The sequence below is a fragment of the Ascaphus truei genome, chromosome 6 (genome assembly GCF_040206685.1).
Source record: "Ascaphus truei isolate aAscTru1 chromosome 6, aAscTru1.hap1, whole genome shotgun sequence".
Lineage (NCBI taxonomy): Eukaryota > Metazoa > Chordata > Amphibia > Anura > Ascaphidae > Ascaphus > Ascaphus truei.
The window spans coordinates 26,082,769-26,110,347 of record NC_134488.1 but is presented as its reverse complement, the minus strand read 5'-3'; the positions used below and the strand labels follow the sequence as shown (position 1 = coordinate 26,110,347).

At 47.9% G+C, this 27,579-nt stretch overlaps 1 protein-coding gene and 1 long non-coding RNA gene across 5 annotated transcripts in view; one reads left to right on the top strand and one right to left on the bottom strand.

Annotated features, from left to right (window-relative positions):
• The window catches only part of LOC142496780 (ultra-long-chain fatty acid omega-hydroxylase-like), a 52,299-nt gene extending 45,427 nt beyond the window's left edge, over window positions 1–6,872 (top strand). For all 4 annotated transcript variants that reach the window (XM_075603706.1, XM_075603708.1, XM_075603709.1 and 1 more), the window contains 5 exons: window positions 801–930; window positions 1,756–1,889; window positions 3,964–4,028; window positions 4,115–4,197; window positions 5,600–6,872. In XM_075603706.1, the coding sequence (XP_075459821.1) occupies window positions 801–930; window positions 1,756–1,889; window positions 3,964–4,028; window positions 4,115–4,197; window positions 5,600–5,771 (584 nt within the window). In that variant the 3' untranslated portion in view covers window positions 5,772–6,872. The remainder of the gene's footprint in view (window positions 1–800; window positions 931–1,755; window positions 1,890–3,963; window positions 4,029–4,114; window positions 4,198–5,599) is intronic.
• Window positions 1–27,195, bottom strand: part of LOC142496411 (uncharacterized) — a 510,055-nt gene extending 482,860 nt beyond the window's left edge. Inside the window, exon 1 of the long non-coding RNA XR_012801979.1 lies at window positions 27,141–27,195. This is a non-coding gene — a long non-coding RNA (uncharacterized LOC142496411). The remainder of the gene's footprint in view (window positions 1–27,140) is intronic.
• Between the last annotated feature and the right edge of the window lie 384 nt (window positions 27,196–27,579).

The window sequence follows — 27,579 nt, the reverse complement described above, 5'->3', positions numbered from 1 at the left end:
GGCAGATTTCCTATTAGGCCCAGGCCTAGAGCTGCAAAATTTGGGGGCGACCAAAATTGCCGCCCCCTATGCCTTTGCCACGCTCTCGGGCCTATCGGACGTAATGGGGATGCACTTACATGTGTCAGCCGCCTCCTTGCTGTCGCCCTCCTGCTCCTTTGGAATCCCACCGTCAAATGACATCACCAAAGTGGCGTCACACGGTGTCTCAATGCCACGGCAACGTGACGTCGCAACGCCAAATGACATCATGATTTCTCGTTTCCATGGCAAACTTGCCATTGTGCGATGTCACGCGGCGTCATTTGACGGTGGGATTCCAAAGGAGCAGGAGGGCAGCAGAAAGGAGGGCGGCCAACACCAGCAAGTGCCATGGGGCCGGGGATTTTTAAATCCACCGCTGCCCTTAAAGTAACGATTTGACTTATTTGTATCTCGCACACAATGTAAACACTTAATTTAAACATATCAGCGACTTATATTAACGGTTTGAATAATTGCTTTGTAAGCTTTGCAAACAAAGAACGGGGCAAAAAGAACGGTGTACCAGTTTTATGCCCAAACGACATTAGATAAAGGAAAAACGCATACACCATTTCTTTACACTGAGATGCTAAAAGTTGAAAATGTCCTATAGACATACAATACTTCTACACATCAGTTGGCTCCATTTAACCTGTTGAACATGTAACTGTGCTTGGTTGACGTTCCTCCTAAGAGGTTTTGCCTTTTTAACATTAGGAGTGATGAGTAATGTGGAGTGATCTCCCTATTAACCCGTCTTTTGACTTTCTGCCAAGGTCACGACACCACCGCTAGTGGGCTGTCCTGGATCCTGTATAACTTGGCCCGTCACCCCGAGCACCAGGAGAAATGCAGGGAGGAAATCGGAGAGGTCTTCAGAGGGAAAGATGACAAACACCTGGACTGGTGAGGTCCTATACGGGAGATGTCCTTGCTAACAAATACTGAGCACACGAGTCTCTAAAGAAGGGTGTTGTGCAAATAACACGCGGACGCACCATATTGTGGGGACGTGGAGAGGGATTCTCGGTCCCAAAGTTGGAGTGAAAACGTGACTGTGTCTTCGGCACTCATACTGTATGACGATATGATATCATCTATTCCAGGAGTGGCCGACTCCAGTCTTTAATGACCACCAACAGGCTTCAGCACAGGTGGCTCAATCAATTTGAGCCACCAATGCTGAAGAAGGGATATTCTTAAAACCTGACTTGTTGGTGGCCATTGAGGACTGGAGTTGGCCGCCCCTAGTCTATAAATTTCCTTTGTTACTACTTCATTATGAAAACACTGCAGTCAGCGCCTTGCCAATGGGGACTTTAAAAGTGCCTTCCATCTCAGTGAGGTTTGGATGTGTGTGTGTACATATAGATATATATCTATATCGTTGGTTATAGTGGAACTCCACTGAGAATGGAATACTGCCCGGATGCATTAACTGCAAAGAAGGGAAATAGTAGCAGCAGGCAGTCTAGGACTTGTTAAAAAAGGTGAAGAATATTGATTACAAAAGGTCAAAGTTTCGGCCCTCCAAGCAGCTGAAGAAGGATCCTTGGACTTTGAAGGGCTGAGACCTAGACCTTCTGTAAGAAATATTTTTCACTTTTTGAACAAGTTCATGAGTGCCTATATGTATGTGTGTGTATATATATATATATATATATGTGCACTAATCTGTAATTGTAAAGGCTCCCCCCCTTTCATAGTATCTCTCTTTATTCCACTTTCCAGGGATGACTTGTCTCAAATGCCGTTCACCACCATGTGCATCAAGGAGAGCCTAAGGCTTCATCCCCCCGTCACAACTGTGTCCAGGCGCTGCACTGAAGACATCAAAGTGGCTGATGGGAAAGTCATTCCCAAAGGTACAGACTGACTACTTAATAGCCTCAATGTGAGCCATTCTGATAGCTACAGACTGAATACTTAAAGCTGCAGTTCAGGCAATATCCTGCATGTGTGTTTTTTTTTAATAAATCAGTTCTGTAGTAAGAAAAATTACTTTTAGCATTTTCTGTTTTAAAAAAAACAACTTTGAAAGACCAATTTTCTTGTATTCTATTTTAACAGCCATTTGCTAAGGCACTACCCCTTCATGTCCTGTCACAAGCCCTGGCACACCCCTTTGTCAGCCCTGCCCTCCCTCTAGCACATGTCAGTGCAGGAGTGCTCATGAATATTCATGAGCTTCCACTGACTGACAAGCAGAATATAAACAAATCCCAGCTTTTAATATGTCACCAAATTTCGACTTATCAATACATGGAGAACTAATTGACCTGCAGCTATACAGTTCTTTAGGTAATTAGAGATTGCACACATAAAACTATTGAAGTAAAAATATAAATGTAAAAAAAAAAAAGACTGAACTGCAGCTTTAATAGCCTCAATGTGAGCCATTCTGATAGCTACGGACTGACTACTTAATAGCCTCAATGTGAGCCATTCTGCTAGGTATGGACTGACTACTTAATAGCCTCAATGTGAGCCATTCTGATAGGTATGGACTGACTACTTAATAGCCTCAATGTGAGCCATTCTGATAGCTCCGGACTGACTACTTAATAGCCTCAATGTGAGCCATTGTGATAGCTACGGACTGACTACTTAATAGCCTCAATGTGAGCCATTCTGATAGCTACGGACTGACTACTTAATAGCCTCAATGTGAGCCATTCTGCTAGGTATGGACTGACTACTTAATAGCCTCAATGTGAGCCATTCTGATAGGTATGGACTGACTACTTAATAGCCTCAATGTGAGCCATTCTGATAGCTACGGACTGACTACTTAATAGCCTCAATGTGAGCCATTGTGATAGCTACGGACTGACTACTTAATAGCCTCAATGTGAGCCATTGTGATAGCTACGGACTGACCATGTAACAGACTCGGCCTGTGAGTGATTCTCATAGATACGTACTGACCTAATGGCCTCAGTGTGAAAGTGTTATAAAGGGCACAGTTCCCCCACCCCCTCGTTCCCTTCCCCCGCAGTGCCCCACCTGCCACACTCTTCCTGCTCTGACAAATGAAGGTCACAGCTTAACCTTAGCCAGCTCACCTTTTTTAGAGTTCTACATTTAGACGAGGTTTCTCTGGCAAATAATAATAATTAGTTTAGTCAAAACTGTTTAATTTGCCGGGTACCTCAAATGTGATCACAAGTATCTCTCCACGTGTTGTATAGATCAGGGGAGCGCAAACTTTTGTTGCTGCGCCACCCTGCCTTGCCTCCCCCGGTGCTCGAGCCCCCCCCCCTTATCTTAGTGCGGCGTCACGTGATGTGACGTCGCATGATGCCGCGTTGCCATGGAGACAAGTCCTAAACCCGTCACAATCAAGGTAATTTGAGTTGGAGAGGCCTCACGTGACCCCTGAGCATTTCATTGAAATGCTTTGTGGGAGAGCGCGGAGCCTCTGCAACCACCGCGCCCCCCAGTGTGCGCGGTATACCCTGGTATAGATGACTGTTTGTGAGGTGTATACAGTAAATAAATGGGTATTTTAAATAATACTCTTCAAAAAAATATATTTTTGAACTTTTAAAAGTGGTAGAGCACCCACAATGACCTTAAGCTGTTGGGTGGTCACTTTTGACTCTATGTGACTCTTCAGTTGGTTGTCAGACTTCATAGGGCGTTCTATCCCTATGACATTTTATCTCCATGATTGGGGATTGAGGGACTACATGGCCTTTGGCCCACTACTGTATGTATCAATTGGTCACTCAGTTGGGGGGAGAGAACTGGTCTCTCGTTCTCTTCCATGTTTATGTCCGTAAATGACTCTGCAATGGGATTGAGGCACGATGGACTATAGATACGATCACTGTTACAGTGGAACAGACGTGGTGGGTTATACATCCTTTGGGTTCCCATGTCAACGGTTTCAACCTTTAATATCGTTGTTAATATCTGGTTCCTTTCTTTTCTAAGGAAACATCTGCCTGATAAGTATTTATGGAACCCACCACAACCCAGTTGTCTGGCCAAACCCACAGGTAGAGAATGCTATTGTTTTCTTCCAGTACATCACACCAGAAACCCAAGTCATACACACTTAAACCACCATCTCTTGTTCTTGTAGGTTTATGACCCTTATCGCTTTGATCCAGAAAACTCTCGGGGGAGGTCCTCACATGCATTTGTACCTTTCTCAGCTGGACCCAGGTATGAACATCCCAACTTCTAAACTATTTCCTCTTTTTAATACCTGCCCGTACACTCGAAAAACTGCACTTTTGAGTAGGATTATAGTTATGTCCCTAATAGTGAAAAATAGATGTGTGCATCCTATATGATTATTTATTTTATTCTGGTAATCTATCATGGTATGTTCAATGCACATCGAAGGTGGTGTGTATTAAATGGCGAAGGGAAATAATATTTTGTTATATAGTGATACAAGAGTTTGATAGGCAGTTCATTGAAATTTCACAAGCACAATGACACCCTGCTCTGAAGAGCTTACCATCATATTTTGGGAGAGCGTTACTTACCACGGTCACAAGGAGCTGACATTTGGGTTTGAACGAGGTTAATCCGCTTCAAAGGTAGTGATAATATCACGGAGCTACTGCTTTCTTAGGCCGTGTTTATAGTGGCAGGGCGCGCATGACGTCAAGCGCGCCTGTCGCTCGCGCAAAACCTGCACTGAGGTCTGTGGCAGAGGTGTGGCCACGACATCACGTGAGCAGTTCGCCCTCATTGGCTGACCCGGCCGTTGCGCAACAAAGACAAAATTGTATGTCTTCCCGCGCTCTATGGGCGGCCTCATAGAGGAGGGTTGTTGCTCGCGCCGCGCGTGCCGTCGCTCCCACTCTAAGCGCGACCTTAAGCTCTCATATTGCACTATGTAATAATTATACATATCAGTATTCAGTGAAAGACGGATTAAACATTATGGGGGAATTGGACTACCACTGTTTTTTTGTTGTGTTTTTTATTTTTTATTTTACAGATTTACAAGAATTCAAACATTTTGGCAATAACGTAACAATCCCATTGCCTCCCTTAAACAAACGTAACCATCCTTAAAGCAAACATTTATTCCTTTAGAAATCAAACGCAAATCCTTTTTACTTTGGGGTCCCTGAATGGAGGACTCTTTTTAAAATCAAGTGTTGTCTTTACCATTAGCCTGTCCCGTCCTTATCACGGAGTCAATAAAAGATACAAGATAAAGGGAGAGGTAGAGATAGGGGGGCTCTGCCTGCGTAAACTCTTGTTGATCACAAAAGGGAGAAGCTGGAAGAAATCAGTCCCCCTCCCAAGTCTCAGCTCACCTTTTTTACAAACAAAGCACATATCTAAATGTACCTATAGGTGTCGGAATTTGGCAAACAGAAAGGGTGAAGGGTGTCAGTCGCCCAGATGTAACCTCTCAAACATGTTATTGGCATTAGTACACTTTGGTCCTAGGAGGGATTGTCCATCCAGCAATGGCAGAGCCCCTCCAGACATTGTGCACTCAAGACACCACCTTAACACATCAGAGAGGTTCCACCAGTCTGATTGACCCATAACAGAGAAGAGATGTGTTGCTTATGGCTCTGAGTTTGTCACCCAACAGGAACTGCATCGGACAGAACTTCGCCATGTCTGAGATGAAGGTGGTTCTTGCGCTCACGCTGCTCCACTTCAAGGTGAGCGTGGACCAAACCAAGACAGTGCGGAGAAAGCCTGAGCTGATCTTACGGGCGGAGAATGGGCTGTGGCTGAAGGTGGAGCCATTGACCTCTTGACCACAGCAAAAGCAGCAGAGGAATCGCTCAGCGGGGCACTCATTTACTAAGCAGGAATAAGCAATAAGGCACCTTAGGGCCCACTCAAGTGCAAGTACATATTCCTCATATCATAAGGGCATTAAAAGGTCTACAGTCTTTACTGATTATAGCTCAATAATATGAAAATGTAATATCATTAATAAGATTCGTCCTAATTGGTACGATTTGATACTTTTTTATTTTAGTAACATTAAATGTGCAGTCCATGTTAGCTTGCGCACACACATAAAATTTTTTTTTTTTTTTAAAATGAATTAGCCAAATGTTATTTGACTTACAGGAGCAATCCAATTTTTTTTTTCTTGTTATTTTTAAGGTAGAGGGTGCCGGTATCTCTGCAGTTTTCTGCAATTTAAAGCTCCTGGACTACGCGGGCCAATAGGAGGCCGCACCTGATGACGTCACGGCTTCCTATTGGTCCGCAGGGAGCGGGAGCTTTGAAAAGCGGCCATAGTGTGAGCCCTGGAGCGGCTACCGGCACACACTACGAAGGTATGTACCTCCAGAAGCAGGGTGTCCCCGGAGCTGAAATTAATGGGGTTCAGCTCCGAAAACCCCCTGCTTCAATAATGTATAAGAAAAATTAAGGGAAAATAAACGATGCGGATTGCCTCTTTTAAACAAAGACATGGCTGTTTTAAGTTATTTTAAAATGAGGAATGTTCTTTTCATCGGGGTCTCTGAATGGGGGAGCGTTTGTTAACCAAAGCCCACTCTGTTGGGGCAAATAAAGATAAAGGGGGGCTATGCCCGTGCAAACTCCTGTGCAACTCATAGTGATCTCACACCAGCCAGAAGCCAGAGTTAATGACCCCCCCCCCCCGCCCTTGAGTTTGCAAACATATTTTAATGTATCTGTAGGGGTTTTTTTAATGTAAAAATTGGTAGTCAATCCAATAGATTTAACTCCTTTAATGTAACTACCATTGTTTAGTGTTGTTCCTATGAAGGGCGTTGCACTTTTAAGAACATGAGTTCTGAATAATAGGAGACAATGTTTGCATCTGTCAGTAACAAGCAGCGGATACATAATGTAATAACGTAATAAAATAATGTCATTGGAAGATAATGGTGCCCGTGTTATTTGTTCAGAGAGCATACTGCACTGTTTGCATTATTTGTTGCCCGAAAACACTGCCGAGGCATCAGGACCAAATGTTTGCTAAGTGGGAAAGTTCACCTGCTGAAGGAGACCCGTTGTGACAAAGGCAGGGACGTGACATTATGAAGACATTAACCCTTTCCCAGCCCAAGGAGCCAGCAACGAAATTCCTCCTCTTTGAGTTGCAGGCCTCCCTGGCAGCGAAAGAGTTAAAGTGGCAATCCAATTATAATGGGCCACACTACTTTTTAAGGAAGCCGAATACATTAATAAGATTTAAAGCGCCCTTTAAAAAAAAAAAGTTTGTGTGGCACTTAAAACTATTTAAAACATTTTTTTTTAAATATATGCAGCCTTTGATTACCTTTTATTGAAAATTAATTACCTAAGCTGCCGATCGATTAGTTCTCCCGTGAACGACATGCAATGATCCTGATTCCCAGGGTTCATTAAATGGCTGCCTTTCCGTTTCAATCAATCCTTCAGTCAGTGTAACTCAGCACTGATATTACTAAGGTAACATTATCTATCGTTACAGTTTGCAGCACAAACTGCTGGGAATATTGGCAACAAATTACCACAAACAGGAAAGTGTTACAAAGCCCTTGCACTGCTGGGGAGGTGGGATAAAGCAGGGGTGCCCAATTGTCTGCAGGGGACGCGGGGTTTACAGAGTCCCCGCGCGCTTCCAGAAGACACTTGCATTAAATGCCCTGGCGAAGGCCTCTGCAAACTAAACTAAAATGCACTTACCTTGGCTCATACGCTTCTGGAGATGCGTCGCCATGTCATTTGACACTGTGCGGTCATGTGATGCTACATTACCATGGCGTCAGAACGCCGTAGCTGAGGTAAGGGGGGGGGAGCGTGCGGAGAGGGGGATAGCCAGCAAAGGGCGCAGGGAAAAAAAGATTGCGCTCCCCTGTGCTAAAGCATGCTGTACAAATCAAAGGAGGCTCAGTATATTAAAACTCCATAAAAATTGGCATTAAGAGTTGAATTAAAAAAATGTAGTAAGTTTTATCTAATACTACAGAACTGATTGTATTGGGGGGAAGGAACCAGGCTTATTTGGTTCAAATGATTACAATATTAGAAGCCTGCCTGCTCAGCTAGGTAAAAACCCTGGTACTGGAGGGGTGCTATCTGGGAAATGTTAGACCGCATGATATTTACAATGGAATCCCATCATGATGCAGTCAAAGACCTCAACAGAATAATACAAATAAAATATCACTTTTAATATAATAATAATCTACTATATATTTCTGAAAGCACTGTATGTCTGCGTCCCTAGCGGCAATCTCATTGGTCCCTTGGCCTGCCCGCCCCCGCACCTCTCATTGGCCTGAGGCAGAGTGACGGGCAAAAACACACACACACACACACACACACACACACACACACACACACACACACACACACACACACACACACACACACACACACACACACACACACACACACACACACACACACACACACCCTCACACACACACACACACACACACACACACACACACACACACCCCTCACACACACACACACACACCCTCACTCTCCCCCGTCAGTTGGACCGCAGCTCACCTTCCACACACACACCCCCCCCCTCCTCTCCCGGTGCCCCTCACTCTCTCCCCCCACCTCACCCAAATCCCCACGCTCCGCAACATCCCCAGCCGCACCATCACCCTCACCGTGCGCCGCGGCCCTCCTGCTCAGCAGCAAACTCCAGGCTCCTCCCCCCTCGCGGCGCGGGCCGGGCCTCCTGCTCTCCCCCTCACGTGCGCCGCTCCCGGAGAGGGGAAGCGCGGCGCGGGACTCCCCCTCACGTGCGCCGCTCCCGGAGAGGGGAAGCGCGGCGCGGGACTCCCCATCACGTGTGATGCTACCGGAGAGGGGAAGCGCGGCGCGGGACTCCCCATCACGTGCACCGGCTCCCGGACGGAAGGGAAGCGCGGCGCGGGCCTCCTGCCACTCTTGCCCCCCCCCAGCTTCCCGAACTCACCTCCTGCCCCAGCCAGATGCCACGGGGTCAAGATAAGTCACCCACCGTCTCCCACCCGCGCACTGTCACCCAGTCACCCACACACCAACCCAGTCACTTTCACCCAGTCACCCACCCACCCAGTCACCCACCCAGTCACTTTCACCCAGTCACCCACTCACTCAGTAACCCACCCACTCAGTAACCCACCCACCCACTCACTTAGTCACCCAAAAACTCACTTAGTCACCCACCCACTCACTCAGTCACCCACCCACCCACCCACACAGTCAAGTCACCCACCCACCCAGTCAGTCAGTCAGTCACCCACCCAGTCACCCACCCACCCACCCAGTCAGTCACCCACCCACCCACCCAAACCCAGTCAGTCACCCACCCACCTAGTCAGTCACCCACCCACCCAGTCACCCACCCACCCAGTCACCCACCCACCCAGTCAGTCAGTCAGTCACCCACCCAGTCAGTCAGTCACCCACCCAGTCAGTCAGTCAAGTGTCAGTCACCCAACCACCCACCCACCCAGTCAGTCACCCACCCACCCACCCAGTCAGTCAGTCACCCACCCAGTCAGTCACCCACCCACCCACCCAGTCAGTCAGTCAGTCACCCACCCACCCACCCAGTCAGTCAGTCAGTCACCCACCCAGTCAGTCAGTCACCCACCCACCCACCCAGTCAGTCAGTCACCCACCCACCCACCCAGTCAGTCAGTCACCCACCCACCCAGTCAGTCAGTCACCCACCCAGTCAGTCACCCACCCAGTCAGTCAGTCACCCACCCAGTCAGTCAACTACCCATCCACCCAGTCAGTCACCCACCCACCCAGTCAGTCAGTCACCCACCCACCCAGTCAGTCACCCACCCACCCAGTCAGTCAGTCACCCACCCACCCAGTCAGTCACCCACCCACCCAGTCAGTCAGTCAGTCACCCACCCACCCAGTCAGTCAGTCAGTCACCCACCCACCCAGTCACCCACCCACCCAGTCAGTCTCCCACCCACCCACCCAGTCAGTCACCCACACACCCACCCACCCAGTCAGTCAGTCACCCACCCACCCAGTCAGTCAGTCAGTCATCCATCCATCCACCCAAGTCAGTCAGTAAACCCACCCACCCACCCAGTCAGTCAGTAAACCCACCCACCCACCCAGTCAGTCAGTAAACCCACCCACCCACCCAGTCAGTCAGTAAACCCACCCACCCACCCAGTCAGTCAGTAAACCCACCCACCCACCCAGTCAGTCAGTAAACCCACCCACCCACCCAGTCAGTCAGTAAACCCACCCACCCACCCAGTCAGTCAGTAAACCCACCCACCCACCCAGTCAGTCAGTAAACCCACCCACCCACCCAGTCAGTCAGTAAACCCACCCACCCACCCAGTCAGTCAGTAAACCCACCCACCCACCCAGTCAGTCAGTAAACCCACCCACCCAGTCAGTCAGTAAACCCACCCACCCACCCAGTCAGTCAGTAAACCCACCCACCCACCCACCCACCCAGTCAGTAAACCCACCCACCCACCCACCCAGTCAGTCAGTAAACCCACCCACCCACCCAGTCAGTCAGTAAACCCACCCACCCACCCAGTCAGTCAGTAAACCCACCCACCCACCCAGTCAGTCAGTAAACCCAACCACCCACCCACCCAGTCAGTCAGTAAACCCAAAGTCAGTCAGTAAACCCACCCACCCACCCACCCACCCAGTCAGTCAGTAAACCTAAGTCAGTCAGTAAACCCACCCACCCACCCAGTCAGTCAGTAAACCCACCCACCCACCCACCCACCCAGTCAGTCAGTAAACCCACCCACCCACCCACCCACCCACCCAGTCAGTCAGTAAACACACCCACCCACCCACCCACCCACCCAGTCAGTCAGTAAACCCAACCCAGTCAGTCAGTAAACCCACCCACCCACCCACCCACCCAGTCAGTCAGTAAACCCACCCACCCACCCACCCACCCAGTCAGTCAGTAAACCCACCCACCCACCCACCCAGTCAGTCAGTAAACCCACCCACCCACCCACCCAGTCAGTCAGTAAACCCACCCACCCACCCAGTCAGTCAGTAAACCCACCCACCCACCCACCCAGTCAGTCAGTAAACCCACCCACACCGTCAGTCAGTAAACCCAACCCAGTCAGTCAGTAAACCCACCCACCCACCCACCCAGTCAGTCAGTAAACCCACCCACCCACCCACCCAGTCAGTCAGTAAACCCACCCACCCACCCAGTCAGTCAGTAAACCCACCCACCCACCCACCCAGTCAGTCAGTAAACCCACCCACCCACCCACCCAGTCAGTCAGTAAACCCAAAGTCAGTCAGTAAACCCACCCACCCACCCACCCAGTCAGTCAGTAAACCCACCCACCCACCCACCCAGTCAGTCAGTAAACCCACCCACCCACCAAGTCAGTCAGTAAAAGTCAGTCAGTAAACCCACCCACCCACCCAGTACGTCAGTAAAAAGTACGTCAGTAAACCCACCCACCCACCCAGTACGTCAGTAAAAAGTACGTCAGTAAACCCACCCACCCACCCAGTCAGTCAGTAGACCCACCCACCCAAAGTCAGTCAGTAAACCCACCCACCCACCCAATCAGTCAGTAAACCCACCCACCCACCCAATCAGTCAGTAAACCCACCCACCCACCCACCCAGTCAGTCAGTAAACCCACCCACCCACCCACCCAGTCAGTCAGTAAACCCACCCACCCACCCACCCACCCACCCAGTCAGTCAGTAAACCCACCCACCCACCCACCCACCCAGTCAGTCAGTAAACCCACCCACCCACCCACCCACCCAGTCAGTCAGTAAACCCAACCCAGTCAGTCAGTAAACCCACCCACCCACCCACCCAGTCAGTCAGTAAACCCACCCACCCACCCAGTCAGTCAGTAAACCCACCCACCCACCCACCCAGTCAGTCAGTAAACCCACCCACCCACCCACCCAGTCAGTCAGTAAACCCACCCACCCACCCACCCAGTCAGTCAGTAAACCCACCCACCCACCCACTCAGTCAGTCAGTAAACCCACCCACCCACCCACCCAGTCAGTCAGTAAACCCACCCACACCGTCAGTCAGTAAACCCAACCCAGTCAGTCAGTAAACCCACCCAACCCAGTCAGTCAGTAAACCCACCCACCCACCCAGTCAGTCAGTAAACCCACCCACCCACCCACCCAGTCACTAAACCCACCCACCCACCCACCCAGTCAGTCAGTAAACCCACCCACCCACCCAGTCAGTCAGTAAACCCACCCACCCACCCACCCAGTCAGTCAGTAAACCCATCCACCCACCCACCCACCCAGTCAGTCAGTCAGTAAACACACCCACCCACCCAGCCAGTCAGTCAGTAAACCTCCTGCCACTCTTGCCCCCCCCCAGCTTCCCGAACTCACCTCCTGCCCCAGCCAGATGCCACGGGGTCAAGGTAAGTCACCCACCGTCTCCCACCCGCGCACTGTCACCCAGTCACCCACACACCCACCCAGTCACTTTCACCCAGTCACCCACCCACCCAGTCACCCACCCAGTCACTTTCACCCACCCACCCACTCACTCAGTCACCCACCCACCCACACAGTCAAGTCACCCACCCACCCAGTCAGTCAGTCAGTCACCCACCCACCCAGTCACCCACCCACCCAGTCAGTCACCCACCCACCCAGTCAGTCACCCACCCACCCACCCACCCAGTCAGTCAGTAGACCCACCCAAGTCAGTCAGTAAACCCACCCACCCACCCAGTCAGTCAGTAAACCCACCCACCCACCCAGTCAGTCAGTAAACCCAAGAGTCAGTCAGTAAACCCACCCACCCAAGTCAGTCAGTAAACCCACCCACCCACCCACCCACCCAGTCAGTCAGTAAACCCACCCAAGGTCAGTCAGTAAACCCACCCACCCACCCACCCAGTCAGTCAGTAAACCCACCCACCCAACCACCCAGTCAGTCAGTAAACCCACCCACCCACCCACCCAGTCAGTCAGTAAACCCACCCACCCACCCAGTCAGTCAGTCAGTCAGTAAACCCACCCACCCAGTCAGTCAGTAAACCCAACCCAGTCAGTCAGTAAACCCACCCAACCCAGTCAGTCAGTAAACCCACCCACCCACCCACCCAGTCAGTCAGTAAACCCACCCACCCACCCACCCAGTCAGTAAACCCACCCACCCACCCAGTCAGTCAGTAAACCCACCCACCCACCCACCCAGTCAGTCAGTAAACCCAAAGGTCAGTCAGTAAACCCACCCACCCACCCACCCAGTCAGTCAGTAAACTCACCCACCCACCCACCCACCCACCCAGTCAGTCAGTCAGTAAACCCACCCACCCACCCACCCAGTCAGTCAGTAAACCCATCCACCCACCCACCCACCCACCCAGTCAGTCACCTACCCACCCAGTCACCCACCCACCCAGTCAGTCACCCACCCACCCAGTCAGTCACCCACCCACCCAGTCAGTCACCCACCCACCCAGTCAGTCAAGTGTCAGTCATCCACCCACCCAGTCAGTCACCCACCCACCCAGTCACCCACCCACACACACACCCAGTCAGTTTCCCACTCACCCACCCATTCAGTTTCCCACTCACCCACCCATTCAGTTTCCCACTCACCCACCCATTCAGTTTCCCACTCACCCACCCATTCAGTTTCCCACTCATCCACCCATTCAGTTTCCCACTCATCCACCCATTCAGTTTCCCACTCACCCACCCATTCAGTCTCCCACTCACCCACCCATTCAGTCTCACACTCACCCACCCATTCAGTCTCACACTCACCCACCCATTCAGTCTCACACTCACCCACCCATTCAGTCTCACACTCACCCACCCAGTCTCACCCAAAACCACCCACCCAGTCACTGACCCCACCCACCCACTCACCGACCCCACCCACCCACTCACCGACCCCACCTACCCACTCACTGACCCACCCAGTCACCGACCCCAGTCACTGACCCACCCAGTCACCGACCCTGAAAAAATCACCCTGTCACCGACCCACCCACCGACCCAAAGTCATCCACCCACCCAAAGTCACCCACCCACCCAAAGTCACCCACCCACCCACCAACCCAGAGTCACCCACCCACCGACTCAAAGTCACCCACCCACCGACCCAAAGTCACCCACCCACCGACCCAAAGTCACCCACCCACCGACCCAAAGTCACCCACCCACCGACCCAAAGTCATCCACCCCCCGACCCAACTCACCCACCCACCGACCCAACTCACCCACCCAACCACCGACCCAAAGTCACCCACCGACCCAAAGTCAAACCGACCCAAAGTCACCCACCCACCCACCGACCCAAAGTCACCCACCCACCAACCCAAAGTAACCCACCCACCCACCAACCCAAAGTCACCCACCCACCGACCCAAAGTCACCCACCCACCGACCCAAAGTCACCCACCCACCGACCCAAAGTCACCCACCCAGTCACCGACCCAAAGTCACCCACTCAGTCACCAACCCACCCACCCACTCAGTCAAGTGTCACCCACCCACCCACACAGTCACCCACACACTCAGTCAACTCAGTCACCCACCTAGCTGTCAAGGGGGGGGGGAAGCCTAACCCTGTCGTACGCCCCCCCCCCCCAAAATTACATCCCGGGCAACGCCGGGTCTCTCAGCTAGTAATCAAATAAGGAGCAAACATATATTAAATTATCACTGCGACTACATGTCTGACACAGTAATCTCCGTCTATTGTCACTGATAGTGTATGACTGCCTGGGCCCTATGATATATCATATGATATGATGGGCCCTATGATATAGCTCCAGTGCAGTTCTGATTCTCAGTATACTGTATACAGCCACCGATAGAGTATAGTCATCTGTGGGCATCTTAAAGCTGCAGTTCAGTCTTTTTTTTCTTTTCTTTTTTAAATTTATTTTTTTACTTCAATAGTTTCATGTGTGCAATCTCTAATTACCTAAAGAACTGTATATCTGCAGGTCAATTCGTTCTCCATGTATTGATCTGCAAAATTTGGTGACATAATTAGTGAAGGTATCTGTTTTTCTTCTACTTCTGTCTCTCAGTGGAAGCTCATGAATATTCATGAGCACTCCTGCACTGACATGTGCTAGAGGGAGGGCAGGGCTGACAAAGGGGTGTGCCAGGGCTTGTGACAGGACATGAAGGGGCAGTGCCTTAGCAAATGGCTGTTAAAATAGAATACAAGAAAATTGGTCTTTCAAAGTTGTTTTTTTTAAAACAGAAAATGCTAAAAGTATTTTTTCTTACTACAGAACTGATTTATTTAAAAAAACACACATGCAGGATATTGACTGAACTGCAGCTTTAAACGGGAGCACTGTTTTGAGAGTATATCTCTCTTTTTCAATTTCTTTGCATTACTGTAATATATATTCACCAGTTAATTTGTATATCATCACTAATCCCCACAGGGGTTTGGTTTAGCATTGCAGTTCTCTCACACACACACGGTGCTATTTCATATGGCCCAGAAAAGGGGTGCGCAAAGGGCACAAGATTTTTCAGGGGTGGGGGTGCAGCGGTTGCAGAGGCCCCACGCTCTTCCCCAAGGCATTTAAATCAAATGCCGGGGGACCGCGCAAGGCCTCTGCAACGCCACTTACCGAGATTCAGAGGTTTGGTGTGACGCGTTGCCATGGCAACATGGGGTCATGTCACTTGACCCTGCTGTGTCATTTGACGCCGGCAAAAAAAGTTAAGGGCCCAGAATATCGTTCCACAAGGAGAATTTTTGGACCATTCCCCAAAGGGTTTTGAGCTGCATACCGTTTATCCAGCACGTTGGCCTAGGCTGACATTTCACGCCGTTTTCACTTACTTATTACACTCCCTTGTTATTCACTTTGCTGTGACACCACTGATTTCCCCTTTAGTATCACTGCACTGAGCACTTGTTCACTATTATCAGTTTTCACGCTATATATGAGCGCTCTTTACACTTCTGATTTTTAACATGCACAAAGACAGAGATGGTGTTATAGCTCTACTTCAATGGAATAAGGACAGGGAGACTGGATGAAGTACTCGCTCAAACCCCACTGGGACCAGCTGTGTGGCTGGACCAATGTCCACCTTCTTGTCTCAACATGTTCCCCTCATTCCCTCTAGAGCAGGGGTGCACAAACTACTGGCGTTGCGTCCCCCCGGTGCTCGCGCCCCCCTTGCCTCGTTTTGCAGTATCAAATGACGCCACGGGGTCATGTGGCGTCACGTTGTGACCCCGCGTCGTCATTTTGATGCCGTGTTGCCATGGCGACGGGTCACACCGCGCATCTGAATCCCGGTAAGGGATGTTGCAGAGGCCTCACGCGATCCCCCGGCATGTAATTTAAATGCCTTGGGGAAGAGCGCGGGACCTCCTGCAACCGCCCGCGCCCCCCCAAGCTTGCACACCCCCGCTCTAGAGTGTAAGCTCTCACGAGCAGGGCCCTCATTACCTCTTTGTATGTGGTTGTGCATGTTTATCCTCACCTGTATGTATCTGTTTATGTAATATACATAACTCTCTACCCCCATTGTACCACGCTGCGGAATATGTTAGCGCTTCTCAAATAAATAATAATACGTTTTTGTTCCGGCATACTGTATGCACAATTGTGTTTCACAGCCTGTGCCACTGCTGAGAGGCACCAGAGACATGTTGAAGATGTATAAAGTCCGACTTTGTCTCTTCTTTCAGGAGCTTTTTTGGATATATTACTTTGAACATTTGCTTTCTTAGGCTGCGCTTATAGTGCCCGCGACGACAACGCGACGGCGCTCCAAAACAAAACAATGGACTCCGTCGCGAGCGCTTATAGTAAGCGCGACGGAGCGACCAAAAATTTGGAAGCCGGGGAAATTTGATTTTTCACAGACTGTCGCCACATGTGACTGTCTCTGAACCAATCAAAGACCCCGTCGCTGAAAGTTAAATTATAACTTTCGCGGTGGCGACTGGTGATGTCATCGGTCGCGTCGCCAGCACTATAAGCGCGGCCTTATAAATAATTGTACGGCCCCATAGGAGGGCATTTGCGCTCTATTTCAGATACTAAAACAAATACATACAATGCAAAAAAAGATGGTGATCAGAGCGGTTTGCTGCTTTAAGGGTAATAAAATATTTTTAAGGAAACCTGTTTCAGTGAAAAGTTTAAAAAAATTGTCATCTATACTATAATTCTAAGTTGGATTCCGTTTTCCGTTTGTTTGTATGTTCGAAGCATCGAAATCTCACAAACGGCACCACATAGCATAACAAAACTTTCACTGGACATTCTGCTGCGGATTTGTAGGCAACGCCACTATTTTGAGCTTCCAATGTGACTCACCTCCCAAATTATGGACATTCTAAGTTTCCATCGGCTGTACAGCAGCAAATCTGTTAGAGCGGGGGGCGGGGCTACTAAGGGAGGGGGTGTGTCTTGCCTGGATCGGGGCTGTGTCTCTGTGTCTGATGTGCGGAGGAGATGTGCCAGCAGGGGGGAGATGTGCCAGCTAGCGGGGGGAGATGTACCAGTCTGGTGGGGGGAGGCCATGAGCCGGCAGTGGGGGGAGCTGTACCAACGGGGGGGGAGGGAAAATGTGACGCCAGCGAGGGGAGTTGTACCAACCTGGGTGGCTGGAAGATGTGCCGGCAGTGAGGGGACATGCCACAGCAGCGTAGGGACATGTGCCGCCAGCGGGGGGGGGGGGGGAGAAGGGGGGCCGTGGACATGTTCCGGCAGCGGGGGGGTGGAGGGAAGAGGGGGGGCTGGGGACATGTTCCGGCAGCGGGGGGAGACACACACAGACAGACACACATATACACACACACACACACAGACACACACACACAGAGACAAATCTCACCCCGCACTACATCCAGCAGCAGTGGGGGGGGGGGGGGGGGGGAAAGGACATGTATTCAATATTACATTCCCCGGGCGAAGCCAGGCACAAGAGCTAGTCTGTTATATGGCACTGTCCTATAAAAAATAAAGTGATAGCAAACTTGATTGCTTAACTGCACATTTATATTCATATGACACGTGTGTGTGTGTGTGTGTGTGTGTGTGTGTGTGTGTGTGTGTGTGTGTGTGTGTGTGTACACACACACAGTTTAATAAACCTTGAACGTCTACAGTGTGTGGGACTTCCCCTTTAAAATGCCGCTGCCTTTAAGTGACTTTTGTTGTAGGAGGAACTGACTCTCTAATGTAACCCACAAATAGGCCTAAAAACTTTTTTCCCCAAGGGAACTGGAAAACACCTTTCAATCTTTCCAGCCCATGTTTTCCACCCGACAGTATGTCTACACTGGCTTCACGTAGAACAGGTGCAAAGTAGGTCATTGTTGTGAAATTGATGTAGTTAAAGCAGAAATACTACATTCCCCCTTTTTTATGTATGTAAAGCATGTGACAATTCTACATTCTTACCTAAGCCGGCAATCGTTTGGTGCTCCTGTTCTAAATCTGTCAAAATCCTGATTGTGTGCCTAACGAAATGGCCGCCTTCTAACTGTGTGTGGCAGTCTGTGAAATGTTGCAGCTGTAACAATAGACAGTCTGCTGTTTGAAACACAACAACAGATCTGTTGGTGATACTTTGTTGCAAAATGGCAGAGCTTAAAAAGGTGTGTGTCAGAGCCTGTATCAAAAGAGGAAGTTGATCTGACTTTCTAAATCAGGGGGGGCCAACATTTTTGTGCCCAAGAGCACACTTGAGAGTTCAGGAGAGTGGCTGGCACCAACCAATTAAACCATGCACGCGTGCGCGCGCACACACACACACAAAATTCACACGGACACGGAAGTTGGGCCCGACTTTCGGCACGAGAGAAGCACACCGCAGCTGTTGGCGGTACTCTCGCGAGCTGCGATCGACGTATTGGTGACCCCTTATCTACTTCGTATTAACAACTGGTTAGCCAGTCGGTCGCAGGCACCCACAAAAGGCTTGGCAGGCGCCCTGGTTGTGGGGGACCCCCTGTTCTAAATGGTCACTGTAGCAACCAAAAGGATTATCGGTACATTAAAAAAAAAATGGCGTTAGGAGTTGTAGAAAATGCAGGCAATATTATCTACTGTAATACTACAAAACCAATATAATTCAAAAAAACATATGGGATTATTCACGTTTTGCTGCTTTAAATCAAGTGAGCCGTATCATTTCAAGACGAAACCCTGTGGCTGGAAGTGGAAAATGTGTCTTAAGATTGTTTTAACCACAATTGCCACGTGCTCCGTAAAGGTATTTTTTGCTTCTGTTATATCGGGGACAGGAGGAGAGTGTTAACGCACATGAGCACACAGTAACTATGCTGCTGTTGTTCTACTTCTAACCAGCCTCGGATTCTCACCTTTTGTAGGGCAACTGATAATGTGTTTCATTAGAACCATGAAATGCGGGTGGGGGAGCAGTAATGAGAGAGCAAGTGATCCGAGGACAGGAGAGGGAGTGCGGTTACTGTACCATAGCAGAACCCACGGATCAGATAGGACTGTAACAAACAGAACAGTGTTTACAGAATACACTTATAAAAACTGCTGACAATGTACTGTAATATTGCTTAAGAGGGTTGGTACTAATGACTGAAATGATGTAGTGTTGAATATTGATGAATCAAGTGTATGAAGGAGATTTGTTTTTTGATCATTTGTTTGCTAACCGTTCTTCACCCTGCAGCTATCTGTGTGGTTTTAGTACAGAAATAAAGTACTAAACTGAGAAAAATCCTGCTTGGGTGAGTTATTGCCGAGCCTTTAGATCAGGGCTGGCCAAATTCAGTCCTTTCAACAGGTCAAGTTTTCAGGATATGCCTGCTTCAGCACAGATGGCTCAATAAGTCCCTGCTTCAGCATAGGTGGCTCAGTCATGTTGGTTTGAAGCAAACTTTATCCCCGGAAACTAAACATGGTCCAATTGGGGATGTTAAAGTTCGGAAATCTCTAAAAATGACTTGTCCAGATAAAACCAGGTGTCTGGTAATCCTAGGGTGTGGGGCCTTTTTTTTTGGTTGTAAATTCTTTATTTTCACATGTGAGCAGATATTTTAAAGCATAACCTGTTTACACTCACAATGCGCACCCAGTACGGATTACGTTTTACTCCGAGTATGTTTGCCCTGCATTCATCTTACTTTCCACGTTACATGTCTTTGGTTTCAGTGTCTGCATCGCATACGTTTATTTTTTTCAACTTGTTATCTGCATTTTAATAAAGGTATACACTCGCCAAAATTGGGGCTAGAACCAAGAATTTGTACGAAACTGAATAAACTCATTGACTCAACAAATATTAAAAAGATTGTGTCCAAGAACTGGCATCTACTGGTATTGCAAAGGGACAATACCATATGTCACCTCTTTAAGGAACCACCTATTTTGCATATACAGGCGGTCCTCGTTTTACGACGAACGGCTTATCCGACGCTAGTCAATGCATCCCTATGGCCCATTTTACGACGCCCGAACGGCTTATCCGACGCTTTACAAAATTGCTACAATTGCCCAATGAGAAGGCTGCAGGTCAGGGAAATCATTCTGAACAGTCTGTGTGAAGGTTTAGTGGTGTATTTTAGGCCTTAACCATGTCTGACAAAAGCAAAGTGCTGTTACTCCAAAAAGGATTAGAAAATCTATTACTTTGGAGACCAAACAAAACATAATAAAGCGCTCTGAGAAAGGAGAGACGAACACAGAAATTGGACGTGCCTTGGATATATCGCGCACAACTATTGTGACAATTATAAAAGACAAGGCAAGAATCCTGGAACAGATCAAGGGCTCAGCACCTATGCAAGGTACGACAATAAGGCAACGTGCTGGGCATATTGCTGAGGTAGAAAAACTCCTCATCATATGGCTGGAAGATCAATCCCAGCGTCATGTGCCCATTAGTTTAGCCTTAATTCAGGCCAAGGCTTTGAGTCTTTATGAGGACATTAAGCACCAGCATGGAGAAGGGACCACTGAGGAAACGTTCACTGCAAGTAAGGGCTGGTTTATGCGGTTTTTGAAGAGAGCAAACTTGCATAACATTAAAGTGACCGGGGAAGCTGCTAGTGCTGATGAAGAGGCAGCTAAAACCTTCCCTGTTACATTGGCCAAAATTATAGAGGACGGTGGCTATTGCGCACGTCAAGTGTTCAATGTTGATGAGACTGGGCTCTACTGGAAGAAAATGCCCAGTAGAAGCTACATTGCAAAAGAGGAAAAATCTATGCCCGGGTTTAAAGTTGCAAAGGACAGACTGACTCTTCTGCTTGGATCAAATGCTGCAGGTGATTTCAAGCTAAAACCTTTGCTTGTTTATCATGCTGAAAACCCTAGGGCATTCAAGGGTTATGCAAAGAGCACACTTCCAGTGATTTGGAAGTCCAATCGTAAGGCATGGGTAACAGGGAGCCTTTTTGAGGACTGGTTCCAGCATCAATTTATTCCGGCTGTGCAATTATATTGCATAAACCAGAACCTTGATTTTAAAGCATTGCTGCTCCTGGACAATGCTCTTGGCCATCCCGTGTACCTGGATGACCATCATCCAAACGTCATGGTGGTGTTCATGCCCCCCAACACCACCTCATTGATACAGCCGATGGACCAGGGGGTTATCGCTTCCTTCAAGGCCTACTACCTTAGGGGAACATTTGCCCAGGCCATCAGAGCAACCGATGAGGAAGGTGGTCCAACCTTAAAAGAATTTTGGAAGGGTTACAACATTCTCCATGCAGTAAGAAACATCGGAGCGGCATGGAATGAGGTCAAACAATTCAATTTAAATGGAGTTTGGCGTAATTTGTGCCCTGATTTTGTGTCAGATGTCCAAGGCATTACAGAAACTGTTGTGCAAATGGCCAGAGATTTCAACTTGGCGGTGGAAACCTAGGATATTGAGGAGTTGCTCGCCTCACATTCTAACGAGTTGAGCAATGAAGACCTGATGCAATTAGAAGAGCAAAAAATTGCTGAAGAGGAGGCCCACCAATCTGCTGATGTGGCACAGCCACGTAAATCATTGTCAACCAAAATGTTGGCTGCGGCATTCAAGCTCATTGATAGCGCGCTGGCCATATTTGAGGAAAATGACCCTAATATTGAACTAAGTTCAACAGTCAGTCGTGGGGTGTCTAACCAAATCAGCTGCTATAGAGAGATCTACACGCAGAAAAGGAAAAGATATGTCCAGACTTCAATGAAGAAATTCTTCAAGAGGCCGAAACCTTCAAGTCCACCTACATCACCCCCTAAAAAGTCCGTTGTCTGTTGAAGATCCCCCCCCCACATCACCTTCCCCCAATAATTGATGGGTTTTTTTTTGCTCATGTACATTTCTGTACAGAATACAGCATAGTATTATTTTTATAGTTTTATTTTACAGTTCTGGAATCAATAAATATAATGTTTCCATCATAATCTATGTGTGTGCTGCATATCTTATTGCTTGAGTAACATTTTCTGTGTATTTTAGCATTAAAAATGCCTTCAGGAACGTAACGTTTGATTTAAACAGTGTTCCTATGGGAAAACGGGTTTCGCTTTACGACACTTCGCTATCCGACGACATTTTGAGTAACGCATTGCGTCGGATAACCGAGGACAGCCTGTAAAAGACCTAGGAATATTAAGGACACAATAGTAAAGGCAGACTCACTAAAACCATGCAAGCAGACATTTTTGTCTAAACCATCTGTTGGTGCATTTCCCTGTGGAAGTTGTAGCCAGTGTAATAGTGTTATTCGATTAGAGAATTTTGTTCACCCTCATACAGGGGAACAGTTTAAGACTAATGGCTTCTATACTGTACATGCCTTAGCACTTGCATCGTCTCCTATAGTGCCACTGTGCCCTTATATATGTGGGGAAGAACATTAACACACTGGAAGAAACGGGAAGCACAGCATAAAGGAAATATCAAGAATATCCTGTCGGATAGCTCTGTAGCTCGTCATTTCAGACTGCTTCAGTCCCTGCTGGCGCTGAGTGCGCGGTGCTTGCCGAGGTTCCTTCTTGCATGTGAATTCTTATGTCCCCGCTCGCGCTCAGCAGAGGTAAGTGCACACAGAACACACACACACGCAGACACACACAGAAACACACACAAATAGCCCCGATCCATGACCCCCCGCTCCCACTTGCAAAATTAGGCAGGACACCCTGCGCTCATGCTTTGAGAGTTTGTGACACCACCAACTCGCAAGCATGAGCGTGGTCAGCGCCATTGTTGGCAATGATCGCGTCCATAGACCGCACGCACGTGAATTAATTTGATTTTTTTGCCAGGTCACGTGAGCGGTTAGCCCAATGAGGGCGAACCAGCTCTGTGACGTCACTCCCCCGCTCGCCCCCAGACACAACTCCCCATCGCGTTTAGCTTGGCCAAAAATGCTCCCGCTATAAGGCGGGTGACGTCACGTGCACAGACGTGAGCGCGCGGTCACCATCGACCCATGGTCCACAACTAAGCACAGCTGAGATACCAGGTTATCTACCACGTAAAACGGCTACAGAGAAGTGGAGACAGAGAGAGAATCCTGTTACAGAAACAAGCAAAATGGACCTACATATTAGACACAGTAGCCCCATATTGGACACAGGAGCCCTTAGGGGCCTAATGAATGGCTGGAACTCAATTGGTTCCTGGGGTGAGGTCAGCTTCTGGACTATGTAGGGACACATTTTTGATTTATTGTTATCCCACTCCATGACTGCTATGGATTTTTTTGCTACCTTTTCTACATCTAATTCTATTTTAATTAGGACACCTGCCAACAATACAGTGGATATAATGTATAATTGTGCCTGGCTGCCTACACCTTCCTTTGAATTTTTTGCGTATTTCAGAGTGGATAATTGTTTGCCTTATATCAACATGTATATGAAGTCTTAATATGTATCAGTATTCTATAATCTCAGTATTTAACCAGAAATAACTTACTCCTTTAAAGCATCCACCCCCTCTATTCTGGCTAACAATACCTGAGAATGAGAAGATTTAAATTAACTGCCTTTGTTCCTCTGGTCTCCTTACTAATCTTAGGCCGCGCTAATAGTGCCGGCGACACGACGTCGCCCGAAAACAAATGCATTGTCGCCGCTGCGTGCGCGTATAGTAAGCGCGTGGGGGCGACGTGATTTTTGGTAGCGGTAATTATTTTATTTTTATGGGGTTGTCGCCTCATGTGACAGCCCCTGAACCAATCAGGAGCCTGGTCGCCCGCGACGCCGCCGCAAAGCGAAATACAACATTCCTGTCGCCGTCGCAGGCACTAAAGGCGCAGCCTTAGAAATATGACATATCTTTTATGTATAGTATATTAAGTTGATTATCCCATGTCTTTAAGCTCTTTGTGTAAAAGGGTTATGTCTATGAGGCTTCTTCCTGCACTATGTAACCTGCTCTAGTGTCCCTGTAAATGCTTTTATTTGGGTTATTTACAGTTGCCTAGCAACGTCAACCAGGAAGTATAGAGGCTGCAGCAGCTACTTATTATCACAGGTGGTGGGGATGGGTGAGTAATGATACCCCTAGGGGTGTATGTATGTATATATATACACATATATACACACACACACCGGATCCGTATCAGTGGATCGCCGAAAAGTGGGGCGCCGAGAAGCAGGGCCCTACTGTACAGAGCAAGTTTACTTACATTCAAGGCTCCTGTGTGCTTCTTCCATTGCAAAACTTTCAAACTCATAGATTAACGTCATGTTGGATAAATAATAGATTAATTACACAAAGAAACAAGAGAATTTGACTTTCTCTCCTCTCCTGATTACTCCACCGTGTCTCCTCTTTCAACACCCTCTCTTGCATGTATATGCACCCTACGCTATTTGATGTATCTTCTGTGAATGTGGGGATTCCATAGTCCCGAACCCAGGCTTCCATACTTCTTCCTATTTGCTTGTGTGTTCTCTAATTATATGAGCGATTTTTTTCCATTCCCGCTACCTCCCACTATCTATATATCCGGTACTCTGTTGTTGGCGCTTTATCCTGTTTCCATTTATCGGCTCTGGAGCATCTGGCTGAATTCGGTAGGTGTAATGCCCCAGATTTCCGCAATCTGAATCCCTGAATTCCTTTTCTGTTAAGTAAAGTGATGGTGGGAACGTGGGGGGGGATCTTTGTTCCTATAAGTTTGCTTATTAGACCTAGTATTTCAGTCCAAAAATCTCTAATTGCTGGGCAGCTCCAGCAGATAAGGAGCCTTGTTACTGTCTCCCCGCACTCTCTCCAGCACAAGGTCGAAGCAGTCGGTACCACATGTGTAGCCTTGTGGGTGTATAATACCCCCAATATAGTATTTTATAAGTGTTTTCCACGGAAGTCGCTGCTGTGGCCCATATTCTATCCCACTCCTATTTTGGTATCTCCATCTGTAGCTCTTTTTCCCAAGCAAGCGCCCAACCTGGCTTTATATCTGTGCTCTCATCTATTAAATATATATACATAGCAAAAAAAAGCAAGAGAGCGCACGCTCCATGTGTAAAATCAATGGGACAGATTTAATACACTGGACAATTCCACAATCATCGCACTCACAAAAGCCAGATGTTATTGACCATTGTATGAGATATACTCGTGCTCCGTCACTGCAGCTGATGTCTATCGGTGCTCCTGCTGTACTCCAAGACGCTGAACGCACTTCCGGGGGGACCAGAAACAATAGTGACACCTCCAAATTGTGTCCTCCAGCAACCCCTTCTGTGTTTGCACTCTTCCAGCTCAACCGGCAGAGTGACGCATTGACGTTTTGTGACATGCAACAGCTTCCCAACGCGTTTCATCAGAGGAACTTTATCTCTGTGCTCTCATGATATATATATATATATATATATATATATATAAAAATACTTACATAATATATACAATAACATCTGTTGTGAGAGTGTGCCTGATTTACTTACAGAATTAAACATCATATGTAGTAGTGGGGTTAGTGAAGTGGTAAATGTTTTATAATAAGTGTGTGGGAGACCGTCTGGGACTGGTTTCTTCGCAGAGGGTAACTCTTTTATCACCGTCTCTATTTCATCCCTTTGAACGGGTCAGTCTAAAGCTACTCTTACTGTACATCGACCGGCATCGCTTCAATCTTGATACCGTGCAGATAATGTGTTATGTATGCAGTCCCGTTCTCCTGCCCTTCTGTGTCATGCCCTGGAGATAGATTGTATAATTTACAGTAATAAATTCCTCTCTGATCATTTCCAGGTCATGTGATGTGTTCCCGTTCTGCAATCTCAAGCAGTCAATATTAAATTGATTCTGGGTATTTATTTATTTTTCAATCGATTGGCTAATAGTTTGTCCATTTTATGGCTCTTTTCATAGAACTTTTGCTTGAGCCATAGTAAGGATTTTCCTACTCTGTGGTTGATTATCAAATTAAATCTTCATCTGGCATTCATCAGATCCTGCAGTGTTGTTTTATCTGCCTTTTGTTTGTGTAGTCTCTAATTCTTCTAATTTATGGGCTTAAGTTTATCAAGTCCCTTGGCTGTGGGCCTTTTAAGATTGTGTGTGTGTGTGTGTGTGTGTGTGTGTGTGTGTGTGTGTGTGTGTGTGTGTGTGTGTGTGTGTGTATATATATATATATATATATACAGTGTTCGACAAACCTATACATTTGCTCGCCCCGGGCGAGTGGATTTAACCCCCGGCCGAGTAAATATTGGCCCAAGCAGCACACGTTTGGTACTAGGTGGCGAGTAGATTTTTTTGTGTGGCGAGTAGATTTTTTGGTGATTTGTCAACCACTGTATATATATATACAGCAAATGTATAGGTTTGTCGAACACTGTATATATATATATATATATATATACAGTGGTCGACAAATCACCAAAAAATCTACTCGCCACCTAGTACCACACGTGTGCTGCTTGGGCCAATAGGAGCTCGCCACGATGTTAAATCCACTCGCCCGGGGCATGCAAATGTATAGGTTTGTCGAACACTGTATATATATATATATATGATACGATACCGGTTGCAACACGACATCAAGGGACAGCACGCAGGTAAGTAAATCATAAATTTTCTATATTTGATAGAAGACACAAAAACCGACGTTTCGGTCCCCCAGTGGGACCTTTCTCAAGGTGGTGCAATTGAATGCAGTGCACAATACATATATATACCCCAAACCCAAGTGCAATTCAACAAAACCAATCACAGTTAATAAGCCTCACCTGCCTATGTGACATGCATCCACAGTATCAGCAGGTAAAGAGCGGCCATTTTGAATATATTAATTCTATATTTGTTTACCTGATATGTGTTTGGGCATGCGCAAAAGGCTCAGGAATTGCATAATGTTACTGGTGAGAGACTACATAAGTCTGTCAGACCCAGCGATATCTTGGATAACCGGAGAGAGTGCGCATGGGCTAAACTGATCTGGAGCTGATACCTGGTTAGATTACCTATTGCAGGGACGAGCAAAATACACATTGTAACTGCAAGTGAAGCGAAACATGTGAGACACCTGATGTGCTCATCGTAAATGTGCAAAAAAAATGTGAGGGAATAAAACATATATACACACGTGTGGATGACGTGGATGACTGGAATCTAGGTCAGTATATGAATGCTGAAAGCACTCAGCCATATAACGCATAATGCGTAGTG